At 42.6% G+C, this 12,666-nt stretch overlaps 1 protein-coding gene across 1 annotated transcript in view; it reads left to right on the forward strand.

Annotated features, from left to right (window-relative positions):
• The window catches only part of CFAP74 (cilia and flagella associated protein 74), a 385,998-nt gene that overhangs the window by 25,878 nt on the left and 347,454 nt on the right, over positions 1 to 12,666 (forward strand). Inside the window, exons 6-8 of the mRNA XM_082274200.1 lie at positions 1,084 to 1,188; positions 11,435 to 11,608; positions 12,120 to 12,230. Of these exons, the coding sequence (XP_082130326.1) occupies positions 1,084 to 1,188; positions 11,435 to 11,608; positions 12,120 to 12,230 (390 nt within the window). The remainder of the gene's footprint in view (positions 1 to 1,083; positions 1,189 to 11,434; positions 11,609 to 12,119; positions 12,231 to 12,666) is intronic.

Here is a 12,666-nt window from a genome sequence, read left to right on the forward strand (position 1 = left end):
CAAAAAAGGATGAAAAAAGGTCAGTGTTATATGAAGAAAGAAATGCCAGATTAATAGTCTGCTTTAGAAAACTAAATGTCATTTAATTAGGTCTTAGGTCTCGTTTTAGTTGTTATAATCCTGCAGCCTTACTTCTTAGGGGTAGGTATGTGTGTGATGTTATTCAGTTGTATTCTGTCTGCATCCAATCGAAAGGGTCACCAACTAACATGTCTCCTGCCCGACCTTTAGACTGATAACAGACATTGAGGTATATTTACTAAAGCTGATGCACTCAGAATCTGGTGTAGCTGTGCATGGTAGCCAATCAGCTTCTAAATTCAGCTTGTTCAATTAAGCTTTGGCAATGAAACTTGGAAGCTGATTGGTTTCCATGCAAAAGTTAGCCTGATTTTGCACTCTCCAGCTTTAGTAAATAAACCCCATTGAGTTGCTGGAAGAGGATAAAACTAGCAATTAGAAAAGACTTTAGTTTTCTTGTCCTGACAGCGCCCTGATTATATGACATTTCTGTGAGTGTTTTTATTACCACAGTGCTTATATAGGAAATAGGTACGACAAGGCTGCACTATTATAAAAATTGAAGAATAATGATGAGATTATTATAAATTTTCATTGGTGATTATTTTGCCTTAAATCCATTTAAATGCTTGTCATAAGTAGGTCAGCTACACCTGTTAGGGAATTCTGAATAATCTCGAAAACAAATCAAACATTTCAAAATGATGCCAAAAATATAAGCCTGTTTACACATGCCCAAAAGGTGCCTATGGGAAGATTTACTAAAACTGGAGCACTCATTATCTGGTGCAGCTGTGCATAGTAGCCAATCATATTCTAATTTCAGCTTTTTCAATTAAGCTTTGGCAATAAAACCTGGAAGCTGATTTGGTTTTTATGCAGAGCTGCATCTGATTTTTCACACTCCACTTTTAGTAAATCCCCCCCCCCCCCCTATGTTTACAGATTGCTTTGTGTGGGTGATAGAAGTGTTAATTTGTTGTGCCTGCAAAAACAAATTTATAAAGGTCTGGTGCCTTTTTTAACTATTTTAGCACAATTATTCATGGTTTTATGTTGCAGGGCTGCTGTGTTCCGTCTTCGGGCGCTCCACAAGAGGCTGAACAGTGAGCTGATCAATGAGGAAGATGTGGAGTCAAAGATTGCCAACATGCTAAAGGATAATGAGTGAGTCCACCTGTCATGGGGTTGAGCCTATTACAGTACACTTTGCATGAATCCTGCAATGAAATATAATCAAATGTTTGTTTTATTTTACAAAGATTTTTATTGATTTTTGAGAAATTTTACATGTCAGGTAAGGACAAAAGGAGTAGTACACGTACAGCTGCAGCAAAATAGGTCAATTTAAGTCTTAGATGGACACACAGATATGACATGTGGAACAGAGGCAAGGTAATGGATTTAATAGCAAAACAAGGTACTAGTGAATATATCAGAGCTTTTAGAACAAAGAGTGAATGATAGTAGATCTAACTCAAAAGAACGTAGTGCCAATAACAAATAAAAGTGAGAGGAAAAGAGCATTCAGCCCGCTATGACATTATAATTATGATGTAATAGGAGAAGGGAAAGGGAGAAGTAGGAATAAGAAGGATACAGAAAAAAGCTGTAAAAGAGTGGGAAAATTAGGCAAGGAAAGAGTGGGGAGAGTAGGGATTGGCAAGTCGGCAGGAGCAACTCTTGTAATGCTCAAATATTTTTTTTTTTTTAATTCCTCAATATACAAGGTCAACCTATTTTTATAATTTTGGGTAGAGTAGAGAAGGTTTAAAACCCTTGTCAGTATATATTTAGCTATATGTGTCACATAGGGTATATTTACCTTCACTACCTGTCCTGAAGACACAATTGGATGTAAGAATAAATCTCTAGCAGGCAGCTATGGGTGTGGTTCTTTATTTTTTCTTTAAATGTTTTTATTGAAGGTTTTTCAACTACAGACAAAAAAGTAAGAAAGAACAAAAATTTCAGCAACATAGCATACACTGCAAAGGTGCAGTCAAACAACATATCCACTGATTCTAGGTACAATCATAAAAGAAATGATTACCAATTGTAAGTGTGTATGTGGTACATTTACCCATAGTATGGAGCCGCTTGATCCTGCGGTTCTTTATTTTTAAAGGTTTAAAATAGTTGATTGCTTTGCTTTTAATTTACTATGCAAAGTTTATTATGTTTTTAAACCGTAAAATTGGATAAGAATTTTTACTTGAGCTCTTTCGGCAGCATATTGTTTCTTGTTTTATTGTTTCTTGTTAATTGCGGCAGACATTCTTTACAACAATTAATGTTTTATAAAGATGAAAAGATGTTCTGCTCACATTGGTTGCATGGTTCTTTTGCAAAGTGTCTTAGGTAATCAATTGTGAGCTGCTGTACAGTATGTTCTGAGTCAGAAAGAAGCTTGTGGTGGGTCCTGGCTATTTGAGGATAGCTAGATGTCTCATCACTGATTATTCTCTAGACCAGTGTTTCTCACCCTTTTTTCAGTTAGGGCAACCTTTACAATTCTGCACAATCTTGAGGCACTGCAATCTGAAATCTAAAAAATGAAACTAATAGTTTTACAGAATACTGTAACATCAATAAACACATAGGACACCCGATTTTAGAGGTGACTAAGAGCCCATTCACACAGGGGCGACACGACTTGCCGGGGCGACCTGTGAAGTCGCGGTACACAGCGTGCACCGCGATTGTGTCGCTCCTCTTAGAACGGGTCCTGTGCTAATCAATGGCAGGCGACCCACCGCGGCTTGTCAGGCGACCAAGTCGTCTGACAAGTCGCGCTAGTGTGAATGGGGACTTATTCTTCCAAAGCAAACACACCTTTGCACACTGGTACTGACTAGTACTCCAAATTTTCTCTTCTCTCTGCTTCTCTCCTTCACTCAGCTAATGTGACCCCAGTGCTGATGGAGAGGGGCAGGGGAGTGGCAAACAAGGATGCTGTGCAGGCTCCCCAACATCTACCTTATCAACTGATGATGTCATTGGTTGTTAAGACACTGGCAGGTGGAAGGTTGTAATTATGTACAATTTAAACATCAGTCTTTGTGCATCTAAAAGGCAGGCTTGATCCACCCACTGGCTTGTATATCATTTATGGACAATATTTAGGCATTTTGCCAAGACATCCCAGAATGCCTGGGCACCCTGGTTGAAAAAAAGCTGCTCTAGGAGATGTTTGTCTGTCTTGTGCCTTGTTCAGAAACAATACAAACTGTCAGATTAAACATTTGCTCACATTGTTTAGCAAGATTGTCAGGAATAAGGTTGCTATATGCATTTCACCATGCACACGTGCAGCGAAATCTAAACAAGTACAAAGAAAGGAGAGGGTTTTGCAGGAAGTGAATTTTAAAGTAAATTAAGACAAAAAATTGTGCAGTGCTCAACTAGTAAAAATGCTTGGTAATATTCGTGTCAAAACCAATATATGTCCTAAATAAATCTTTTTACATGGATCAAAATACAGCGCATCTCATATGCAATATATGGCAAAATTAATTGTAACAACAATAAATAATGTGATGTGATAATCCCAATAGGACATAAGCAATGTATTTATTAGGAACAGGAACCAATATTGTGACAATGTCCCAATAAAATCAATAAACAATGTGTCCACACTTTTTCTGTTTGTAAAAGACTGGTGTGCTGTATAGAGCAAATATCTGAGATAAAGTGACCAAAATCATATTCCTTAAAGCTGAGTTCCACAAATTCAGCTCCTTTGTAAAAAAATGAAGGCACACTATATTAAGTCTAATGAGGTGCATGACATCTCAACAACAATGACAATAGAGCGTATCTCTATTGTTTACATCTGACAGTTTTATTACACTCCCAGAAGACAGCTGTAGCTCTATAATGGGAGCTTGACACTGACGCTTTAGGTCTAAGCATCTTCAACATTAGAGTCTGTGCAGCTGCTATGCCTGCCCCTTTACATCCACCTGCCCAATCACAGAAGCCTTGTTATTATGTGAACACATTCACAAAATATAAAGGCTTCTCTAAATGGTCAGCAGAGGGGAGGGATGGGCATAGCTGCTCTATGTGCCTCTCTCTCCTCTCTCACACCACCTGAGTGTCAGTGTATGATCTGGCAGAAACCTCAGAAATCATGACATAAGGTAATCATAAATGAAATATATGTGCAGCAAACCAAATGAAAAGAGATACAAAATCCTGTGTTCAAGCAAAAAAATCTACGAAAAGAGTCATAAAAGAATGTTCATACAGGGCCATCAATAATGTACCCATGCAAAGTAAACGTCAACAGAAGTGCTTGATGTAACGATCCAAATACAAAGACAGCCCCCGGCGTGACAGTTACCACCACCATGGATAATGAGGGTATGCTTACCAGAGAGTGTGGACCCAAGTACCTTATGGTAGTGAGTCACACAGGTAGGGGTAAGAAGACATTAAATAGGGAAGCCAGATCCCTCAGGTGTTTAATATTACTGAATCTCACAAATCCCCTCGGTTCTGGTATGGATGGACTCCAACTTGGAAACGCCGTCTCTCTCGGATGAGACACGCATATGTGGAAACACACCAAGCAGTCGCACATAGTGTAAAACCATCATAAACAGATTTATTTAAAAAGTACAAAAAAATTTACAGGAAAAATATGTAAACAGTGCTTGTTAAAATGTAATCCCAAGTAGCATGCAATAACCTCAGCAGGAGCTGGGCCTGACGAGTTTTGTCAGAATATACATCCTCATCCTGTAACGATATGCATTGGGTCCATCCATAACAATCTTTTATGAATCTGTTCATAGTTTTTTCATTTAAACACTACGTATTTGGGACTTTGTATCTCTTTTCACTTGGTTTGCTACACATGCATTTAATTCATGATTACCATATGTCATTATTTCTTAGCGCAGCACTTTCTGAATTTTGCATAATATTTGTCAATTGTGGTGCTAGGAGCTCTGCACAAGTTTAGTAGAGCTGTAATTTCCTCTACTCAAAGAGTCGTAAACCTGTCAGATTTAGATAATAGAGATGAGATCAGGAGATGCACCTCCTTAGACCTAATTCATAGTGTGCCTGTACTTTTTACAAAGTGGCTGAATTTCTGAAATTCAGCACCTCAACACATGATTTACAATTTTGCGCTCTCCCTTTCATATAGACCTCCTAAATTATAGGCAGTCTGTAATAGCCTGCTGCATAATTTCCAGAATCTCTTCTAACCACCACAATGGAAAACATCTCCTCTCTGCTGAATCATCAATGCAATTCCTCTTCCAACACATACACTATGTTTCCAGATCAGGGAAGAAGCTTGACCCTGTGAATAAATAACAATAAAAAGACATCTTAGAGCCGGTTCACACTACTCCGACTTGGGACGCGACTTGTGTGCCCTCAAGTCGCCCCAAGTCTCTTGTCATTACAAATTCAATGTAAACGAATGAGAGCTGTCTTAATATGCACTACTGAAGTCGCTCCGACTTCAGAAAAGGTTCCTGTACTACTTCAAGGCGACCTCTATCCGACTTGTGCACATAGACTTCAATGGGAGTCGCCTCTAAGTCGGATCCTTATCTATTTTCAAGCGACTGTGATCAGACTTTCCAGGAAGAAGAAAAGGATTACCCAGGCATTCTCCACAGACAAAGTCGCCTATCATTTAAGTCTCTTCAAAGTCGCGCTAAAGTCGGCGCTAAAAAGTCGCTTCTTCATGGGGCGACTTTGAGTCGGAGTAGTGTGAACCGACTCTAATGCTCTCTGACAAATGTTGTTTTATTGTGCCAGTCTAAATGCACTTACATTGTACATTAAAATTGTAAGAATCAACACATATCCAAAACAGTAGCACCTGCTGATTCCATCCACCGTAATAAAGCATAAACTTAGCGGACCCCTTCTGGGTTCTGTCCACTTGCGTCACTAGTGGTCACCCTCCTTGACCCATTGAGTCCTGGAAAGGACTACTTCGGAATCTGGGGGCCAATACTGTAACAGGATTCTTATTGAGATACACAACCTTTGTCCCTAGGCAACCAGTAAACTTCAGTACCAGCACCATCTTATTTTTCCAAGAAGATTGGCTGACCAGAACCATCTTTCCTTCACTTCCCCATGGAAACAATTACCACCTGCCAGTTAACATAGATGACAGTACCATATTTACACATTCTAAATATATATTCATTCATCTATCCATTTAGACCTCTTATAATTTTAAGAGATCTATATGAGAGGATGAGCACATATCTGTTTATCACATGTAGAGGTGTTGGACTTCCACTGGTGAAGGTCCAAGAGGAATTAGATCAGTTTATAATATAACTAAGTCTTTCACAAACAGAAAAGTGTGGAGACATTGTTTAACCACTTTCCGACCGCCAGCAGTACATATACTGCGGCAGGTCGGCTCTGTTCTGTGAAATGACGTAACTGTACGTCGCTTCGCAGGACTGCGAATGGGGTTGCATGTGCGCCGCCAGAAGTGCACACAGGCGCCCATTCGCCACAGGGCTAGCTGATCTGCGGGTCTGCCGGGCACCCGCGATCGCTCTCCATGGAGACAGAACGTCGGTCTGTCGTTGTAAACACAGCAGACCGCTGTTCTGTCAGCAATGAACACAGGGCTCCTTTGTTCCTCCTATATAGGAACACAGATCCCTGTGTTCATTCCATAAGTACATCCCCCACACAGTTAGAAAGCACCCCCTAGGGACACATTTAACCCTTTGATCGCCCCTGGTGTTAGCCTCTTCCCTGCCAGTGTCATTAGTACAGTAACGGTGCATATTTTTAGCACGGATTACTGTAGTAATGTCACTGGTCCTCTCAAAAGTGTAAAAAATGTCAGTTAGGTGTCCGATCTGTCCGCCGCAATGTTGTAGTCCTGCTTCAAATCGCTGATCGCCACCATTACTAGTAAAAAATAAATAAATAAAAATGACATAAATCTTTCCCCTAGTTTGTAGACGCGATAACTTTTGCGCACACCAATCAATATACTCTTATTGGGATTTTTTTTTACCAAAAATATGTAGCAGAATACATATTGGCCTAAAATGATGAAAACATTTTATTTATTTATTTTTTATTGGGAATGTGATATAGCAGAAATTGAAAAATATTGTTTTCTCTTATGTCCTCTGACAGTCGCCGCCCACTCATACAGTCTTCACTTATGGGTATTGACCTCTTATCCACAGGAGTAAGCTAGGCAGAAGATTTTGTTAAAAACACAAAACTTTGCATAGACACACCTACAGGGGACTGTCCCTCTGGTCCAATACTCCCGGGTAGCCTCATTCCCAATTCAGTTTGTCTTTTGCCTAGCTTAGGAGTAGGCAGGCTTCCCTGTGCTGGGGCTACAGTCTCAGCCTTTTCTCTGTTTTATTACATTTTATTTTCTGCTAAGTGTGTTTTCTTTGCACTAATAGCTTTTTATTTGTTCCTGCGCTTAGTTAGTCAGACTTCGGAAGACTACAGCGTTTGCGGAGCTGGGAATCGGACTGGTTGTACTAGAGCCTTACGGAATCCCAGCCCGCCATCGAGCGTTTAGCAGGCTATGCGTATGCCCAGGCCTCGCAAATGACCTGTCACAGGCTTCCCGTCACAGAGTGGCACCCATGAATTCGCATGGATCGGTGAGTAACATGCTACCCCCTCTGTCTATACATAGTATGCCCAGGGGTGTGTGTGTGGGGCCTTCTCTCATGGGGATGGCAGTCTGTTTAGAGTCTGTGTGATCCCCTCATGTCTGTCTGTGTGGTCCCTGTATCTCCCTCACGGACCCTGCTGGGGCGCTATTTGCGGTCATGCCACGCTTTGGGGGGTTTGCGGGGGTCCCCGAAGCCCTCGGGAGTGTTTTGTGTCACTTTGGGGGTACAGGCATGGTTGTGGGGGGTGCTGCGGTGTAAAAATCGCGGGGCCGCCATTTTTGGTGTGCGCAGGCTGTTCTGGCTTCATGTATGGGCATTCAGCAGCCATTTTCCCTAGTGTATTTGCGCCCTTTCGGGCGCCATCTTTAATGTGGACAGTGTAATCTTTCATGTGCTCGGCGGCCATTTTCCCGGAGCCTCCCCATAGAGTTTCATGGGCAACCATTTTTCCTTAGTTCAGTTCCTATTTGGGCCTCTAGCGATGTGACTTCACTTACTTTCTTCAGTCGGATCGAGCTGGCAGCTGGTATAGTACAGCTACACTTCTGGGGGGCTTTCTATGCTGTTTTTCTGGGTCATGCCTTGCTGGCAGCTATGTTACTCTGTATTTAGTGGCACATGCTGGTCCTATTTGCGGCGGGATCCGCCGCTGACGCTGATTTGAAGGGCCAGCGGCAAAAACATTTTTTAAGTAGGTTTTTGGAGTCCCAGGGCAGCATGTTCCCCCCAGCGCTGGTGGAGGGTTCAAGTGCACCTGAATCTTCTGTGCTAAGCTCCCTTCCTTCTGCACTTGCGACTTTAGCGTCTTAAGTGGCTCTGTTGATGTCTGAGCGGGCTTCTAGAAAAAGACCCAGACTGTCTCAGTCTTCTTATTCTGAGCTAGATATGGTTGCCATGGACAGTGTACCCCCTGAAGGGTCTCAGTCCTCTCAATCGGAGGGGAGGAGGAGGGGGGTGACTCCCCTTCCGGGTCGGCCAGAGAACGCAGGGTAACGTCTGTGCTTATAGTTCTGTTAAGGATACACTGCTTTTAGGGGATGAGCCCCACCCGCCGGGTAAGCGGTCCTCCTTTGGGACCCGCAGAACCCAGAAAGCGGCTCAGGTATTTCCCTGTCCCGCTGAGTTTCATGAAACGGTGAACGAACAATGGCGCAATTTACAGCGCACTTTTGTGGTACCTATGCGGTTTTCAATACCGTTGTCCCTTTGCGTCTCCAACGGATTCGCACTGGACTGTGGCCCCTAAGGTGGACCACACGGTATCCAGATTACACAAGGCCACTCTGATGCCCATGGAGGCTTGTCCGGTGGTTAGAGACCCCGGTTAGGCGGGTGGAATCTCTTGCCCGCCACTCCTATGTGGTGGCAGGTTCCTTGCTGGAGCCCGTGTTCGCCTCAGTAATGGTCTCTCAGGCTGTGGAGGAGCGGACTAAGGTGCTCAGACGCACCCTGGTGGCTGATTCCGCCCCTTCTGCTACTTTGGAGATGGTGGACCGAATTGCTCAGGCGGTTTTATGCCTGTGTGATGCGGCCTTGGATGAGGCCCCTTTAGTCTTACGCTTAACTGCTGTCTGGCTGTAGAGCTGGTAGGCCGACCAGACTTTCAGGAAGACGGTGTCTGACATCCCTTATGCAGGGAATCGCCTTTTTGGGGACTCCTTGGACGAGTTGGTGAAGGGGGTCACTGGGGGTAAAAGCACTCTGCTGCCCCTTGTGTCCAAGGGTAAGTTTTTTTGCCGCGGTAAGTGGGGCCCTTCCTTTAAACCTAACCAGGGGTCCTTTCGTGCCTTTAAGGCACATAGCAAGGGCGTATCCTTCAAGGCCTCTGGTGGCCAGAAGAAGCCTTGGGCGGGCAAGTCTATAGCCGCCCACTCTGGCACGGCAGCCCCGTCCGCCATTCAGGACAGATGGGTTCAGGAACTCATTCGGTCGGGGTACAAGATCGAATTTCGATCGCGCCCAGCAGACAGATTCTTACCCTCAAATCTTCATTGACCCCAGATCGTTTCCAAGATCTCCAACGGGCGGTTCAGGATCTCCTCGCCCAGGGGGGTTATCGTCCCGGTGTCACATCAGGACAGGTTTTTGGGGGTTTTTACTCTAATCTGTTCACGGTGCCCTGAAAGGAGGGCAAGGTGTGTCCGATTCTGGACCTAAAGTTTCTGAACCGTTTTGTTCGGGTTCAAAATTCTGTATGGAATCCCTCGGATCGGTGGTGGCCTCTCTGAGCCCGGGAGATTCCTGGCTTTAATCGACCTCAAGGATGCGTTTCTACACATCCTTGTGTTTGAGGGTCATCAGAGGTACCTCCGATTTGAAATCGCGGAGGAGCGATATCAGTTTGAGGCGTTACCTTTCGGTCTCGCTTCGGCTCCAAGGGTGTTTATAAAAGCTTTGGCTCCTGTTCTGGCCCTGTTGCGGGCGCAGGGAATCGCAATCCTTGGATATCTGGACGATCTCCTGTTAAGGTCGAGTTCCAGTTCAACTCTGTTGCGCGATCTGTCAACCATGGTTCAGACGCTCCAGGAGTTCGGGTGGGCCATCAACTTTCACAAGTCGACATTGCTCCCTTCTGTTCGTCTCCCTTCTCTGGGAATGGTCCTGGACTCCACCCATGCGAGAGTTTTCCTGCTGGAGGACATGCTCCGGATTCTGCTGAACGAGGTCAGGTCCCTCATGATCAATACATTTTAATACTTTATTATTGTAATGCACTATGGACTCTTTTTTGATATTTGAGGAACTTTAGAGTGGGAAGTGTTTGAAGTACGTAGAACATCCATGAAGATGAAATACCAGGACTAGTGTTTAATACAAGCGCTGTTTGCTGAGCATTTTATATAAAGGGGAATTTGTCTGGTGAGTCATTCACACAAATGGGGTTCGGTGCAGCACTTTGGGTGAAACTTTGGAGTGAGAGACCTGCATGTTTGATGTTCTTTGACACCATTCTCTATTTCTTTGTAGGAACTGTTTAGCACTTATGATTTAGAGATATCCAGCACCTCTGAAATCTATGAACTTTAAAGATTCTTCATTTTATCAAGATTTTATTATTAAGGAGGCTGCGGAGAGTCTTAACAATACTATTATTTTTATAGTCTTGAATGTTGATGTGTAGTTTGCTGCTTTATTTTTATTTTTTGTGGTTCACAGCACGGTGAGATAATTGATGCAGTGGGGTTTATTTAATAATAGCAAATAGACTGTGCACTTTGCAAAGTGCAGTTGCACTCTGCAAGTGCAGTTGCTCCAAAGCTTAGTAAATGAGGTAAAGTTGCACTTTGCAAAGAATACACAATCACATGCAAGGAAAATAAAAAAACAGCAATTTTGCTTACACATGATTGGATGATGGAAGTCAACAGAGCTTCTGCTCATTTACTAAGCTCTGGAACAACTGCAAAGTGCATATTCTATTTGCCTTTAGTAAATCAACCCCAGTATTACCATGCATGTCTAAGTTCTCCCATGCTGGACTACAGAACTCCGTTCTTTAGGTTATGGAGATGAGGAAAGGAGGAGGTGTTCTGTAGTCCAGCAGAGGAGAACTAGGACAGGTTTAATAACACTGTTTATGATTTTAGGCAGCAGATGCAGTGTTGTCAGGTCACTACAGGATGTTAGAACCATGCTGCAGAAAAATCTGCATGCATTGCAGAGATGTACTGCACATTTTTTTCTGTTTTTGTCCACACATATACTTTAAAATAAACTGATAATATACAGCATTTGAAATAAATGTCCTTGTTGAACAGGTATGACCTCTGGCACATTGAAGTGGAGCAGGGAAAATTTGAGGATATCCGTGAAAGGCTTGAACAGGATGAAGAAGACCTGGACAGACAGAACAAGGACTTGGCAGACCAGAGGGCTCGCAGGGAGAAAATGTCACTGACTCAGGCTAAGCACAGAAAACAGGCAGAAAAACAGTAAGTTAATGGAGAGCAAGCCACAGCAAAGTAATGCCCAGCACTTAGCTCACAGACAGCATTGATGTTTTGCACAACACAATGTTCTTTTCTTACTTTTTTTTTTCTTTTTGCTTTAGATCATTTTTTAATGTTTTAACAGCTATGTTTATTTTAAAAAAAAGTACTATGTGTAATTGCTTTTTACCCTTTTTTAGTATTAAACTTCCATTATCTCATGCTCGCAGCCCTTAACTTCAAATTATTGTCACAATAGGAGTACCTGTGCTGGCTCTTAAATGAAACGGGAGACAGGGAGCAGGAGCTTGTGACAGATTGACTGTATGGGTATTTAATTAAAAGTAACTCTGACATTCTTACATTTCAGGCACTGCAATCGTCAAATAACACAGGAACAAATTAACAATTATTTGCTCACAGCTTAGCTTCAAGGATGGGTTACATAAAACAACCTTGTTATTGGATAAATATAAAATGGTGAATTTATTTCTTATGTTTTTGATCATTTCAGGCAGGAAATGAGCAAGATGAAAGAAAGGGAGCAACGGTATCGTAAAGTGGTTGCAGATGCACAGAAGAATCATGAAAAAGCTGTTCAGTTCCTGAAGGAAACAATGACAAGGTTTTAAAGTTGGCACTTTCTCTAAAATAATTTGCTCGTTGTTGGTTTTGCCTTTGGCTTCCTACAGTATGTACTGTATGTAAGTTCTACTGACTGGAAACCATCGGAATCTTGAAACGCCTTTAATCACATCTGACAAAATGTAATTCCAGTCTTCAGTCTGGATGTGTACAGGCTCCCCTTAGGCATAGCACTGGCCCACAGTGTATAGGTTTTATAGAAGACAATATGGTAAGAACAGTACTCTACCAAATAGGCAATTTTTTTGCCAAAATTGGTGCCCCTAGGATACATAGCCAAGTAAACTAGTACTGATGATTACTCCAATAGTCACATTCTCAACAGTACCTTTTTTCACTTGACTATCACACACTTGCTTGACAAGCTGCCCATATGACTGCAGATATTGACTTATCTTGACTGCATAAGCCAAGCA

This window comes from Pelophylax lessonae, assembly GCF_965119305.1.
Source record: "Pelophylax lessonae genome assembly, chromosome: 12".
NCBI classification, from domain to species: domain Eukaryota; kingdom Metazoa; phylum Chordata; class Amphibia; order Anura; family Ranidae; genus Pelophylax; species Pelophylax lessonae.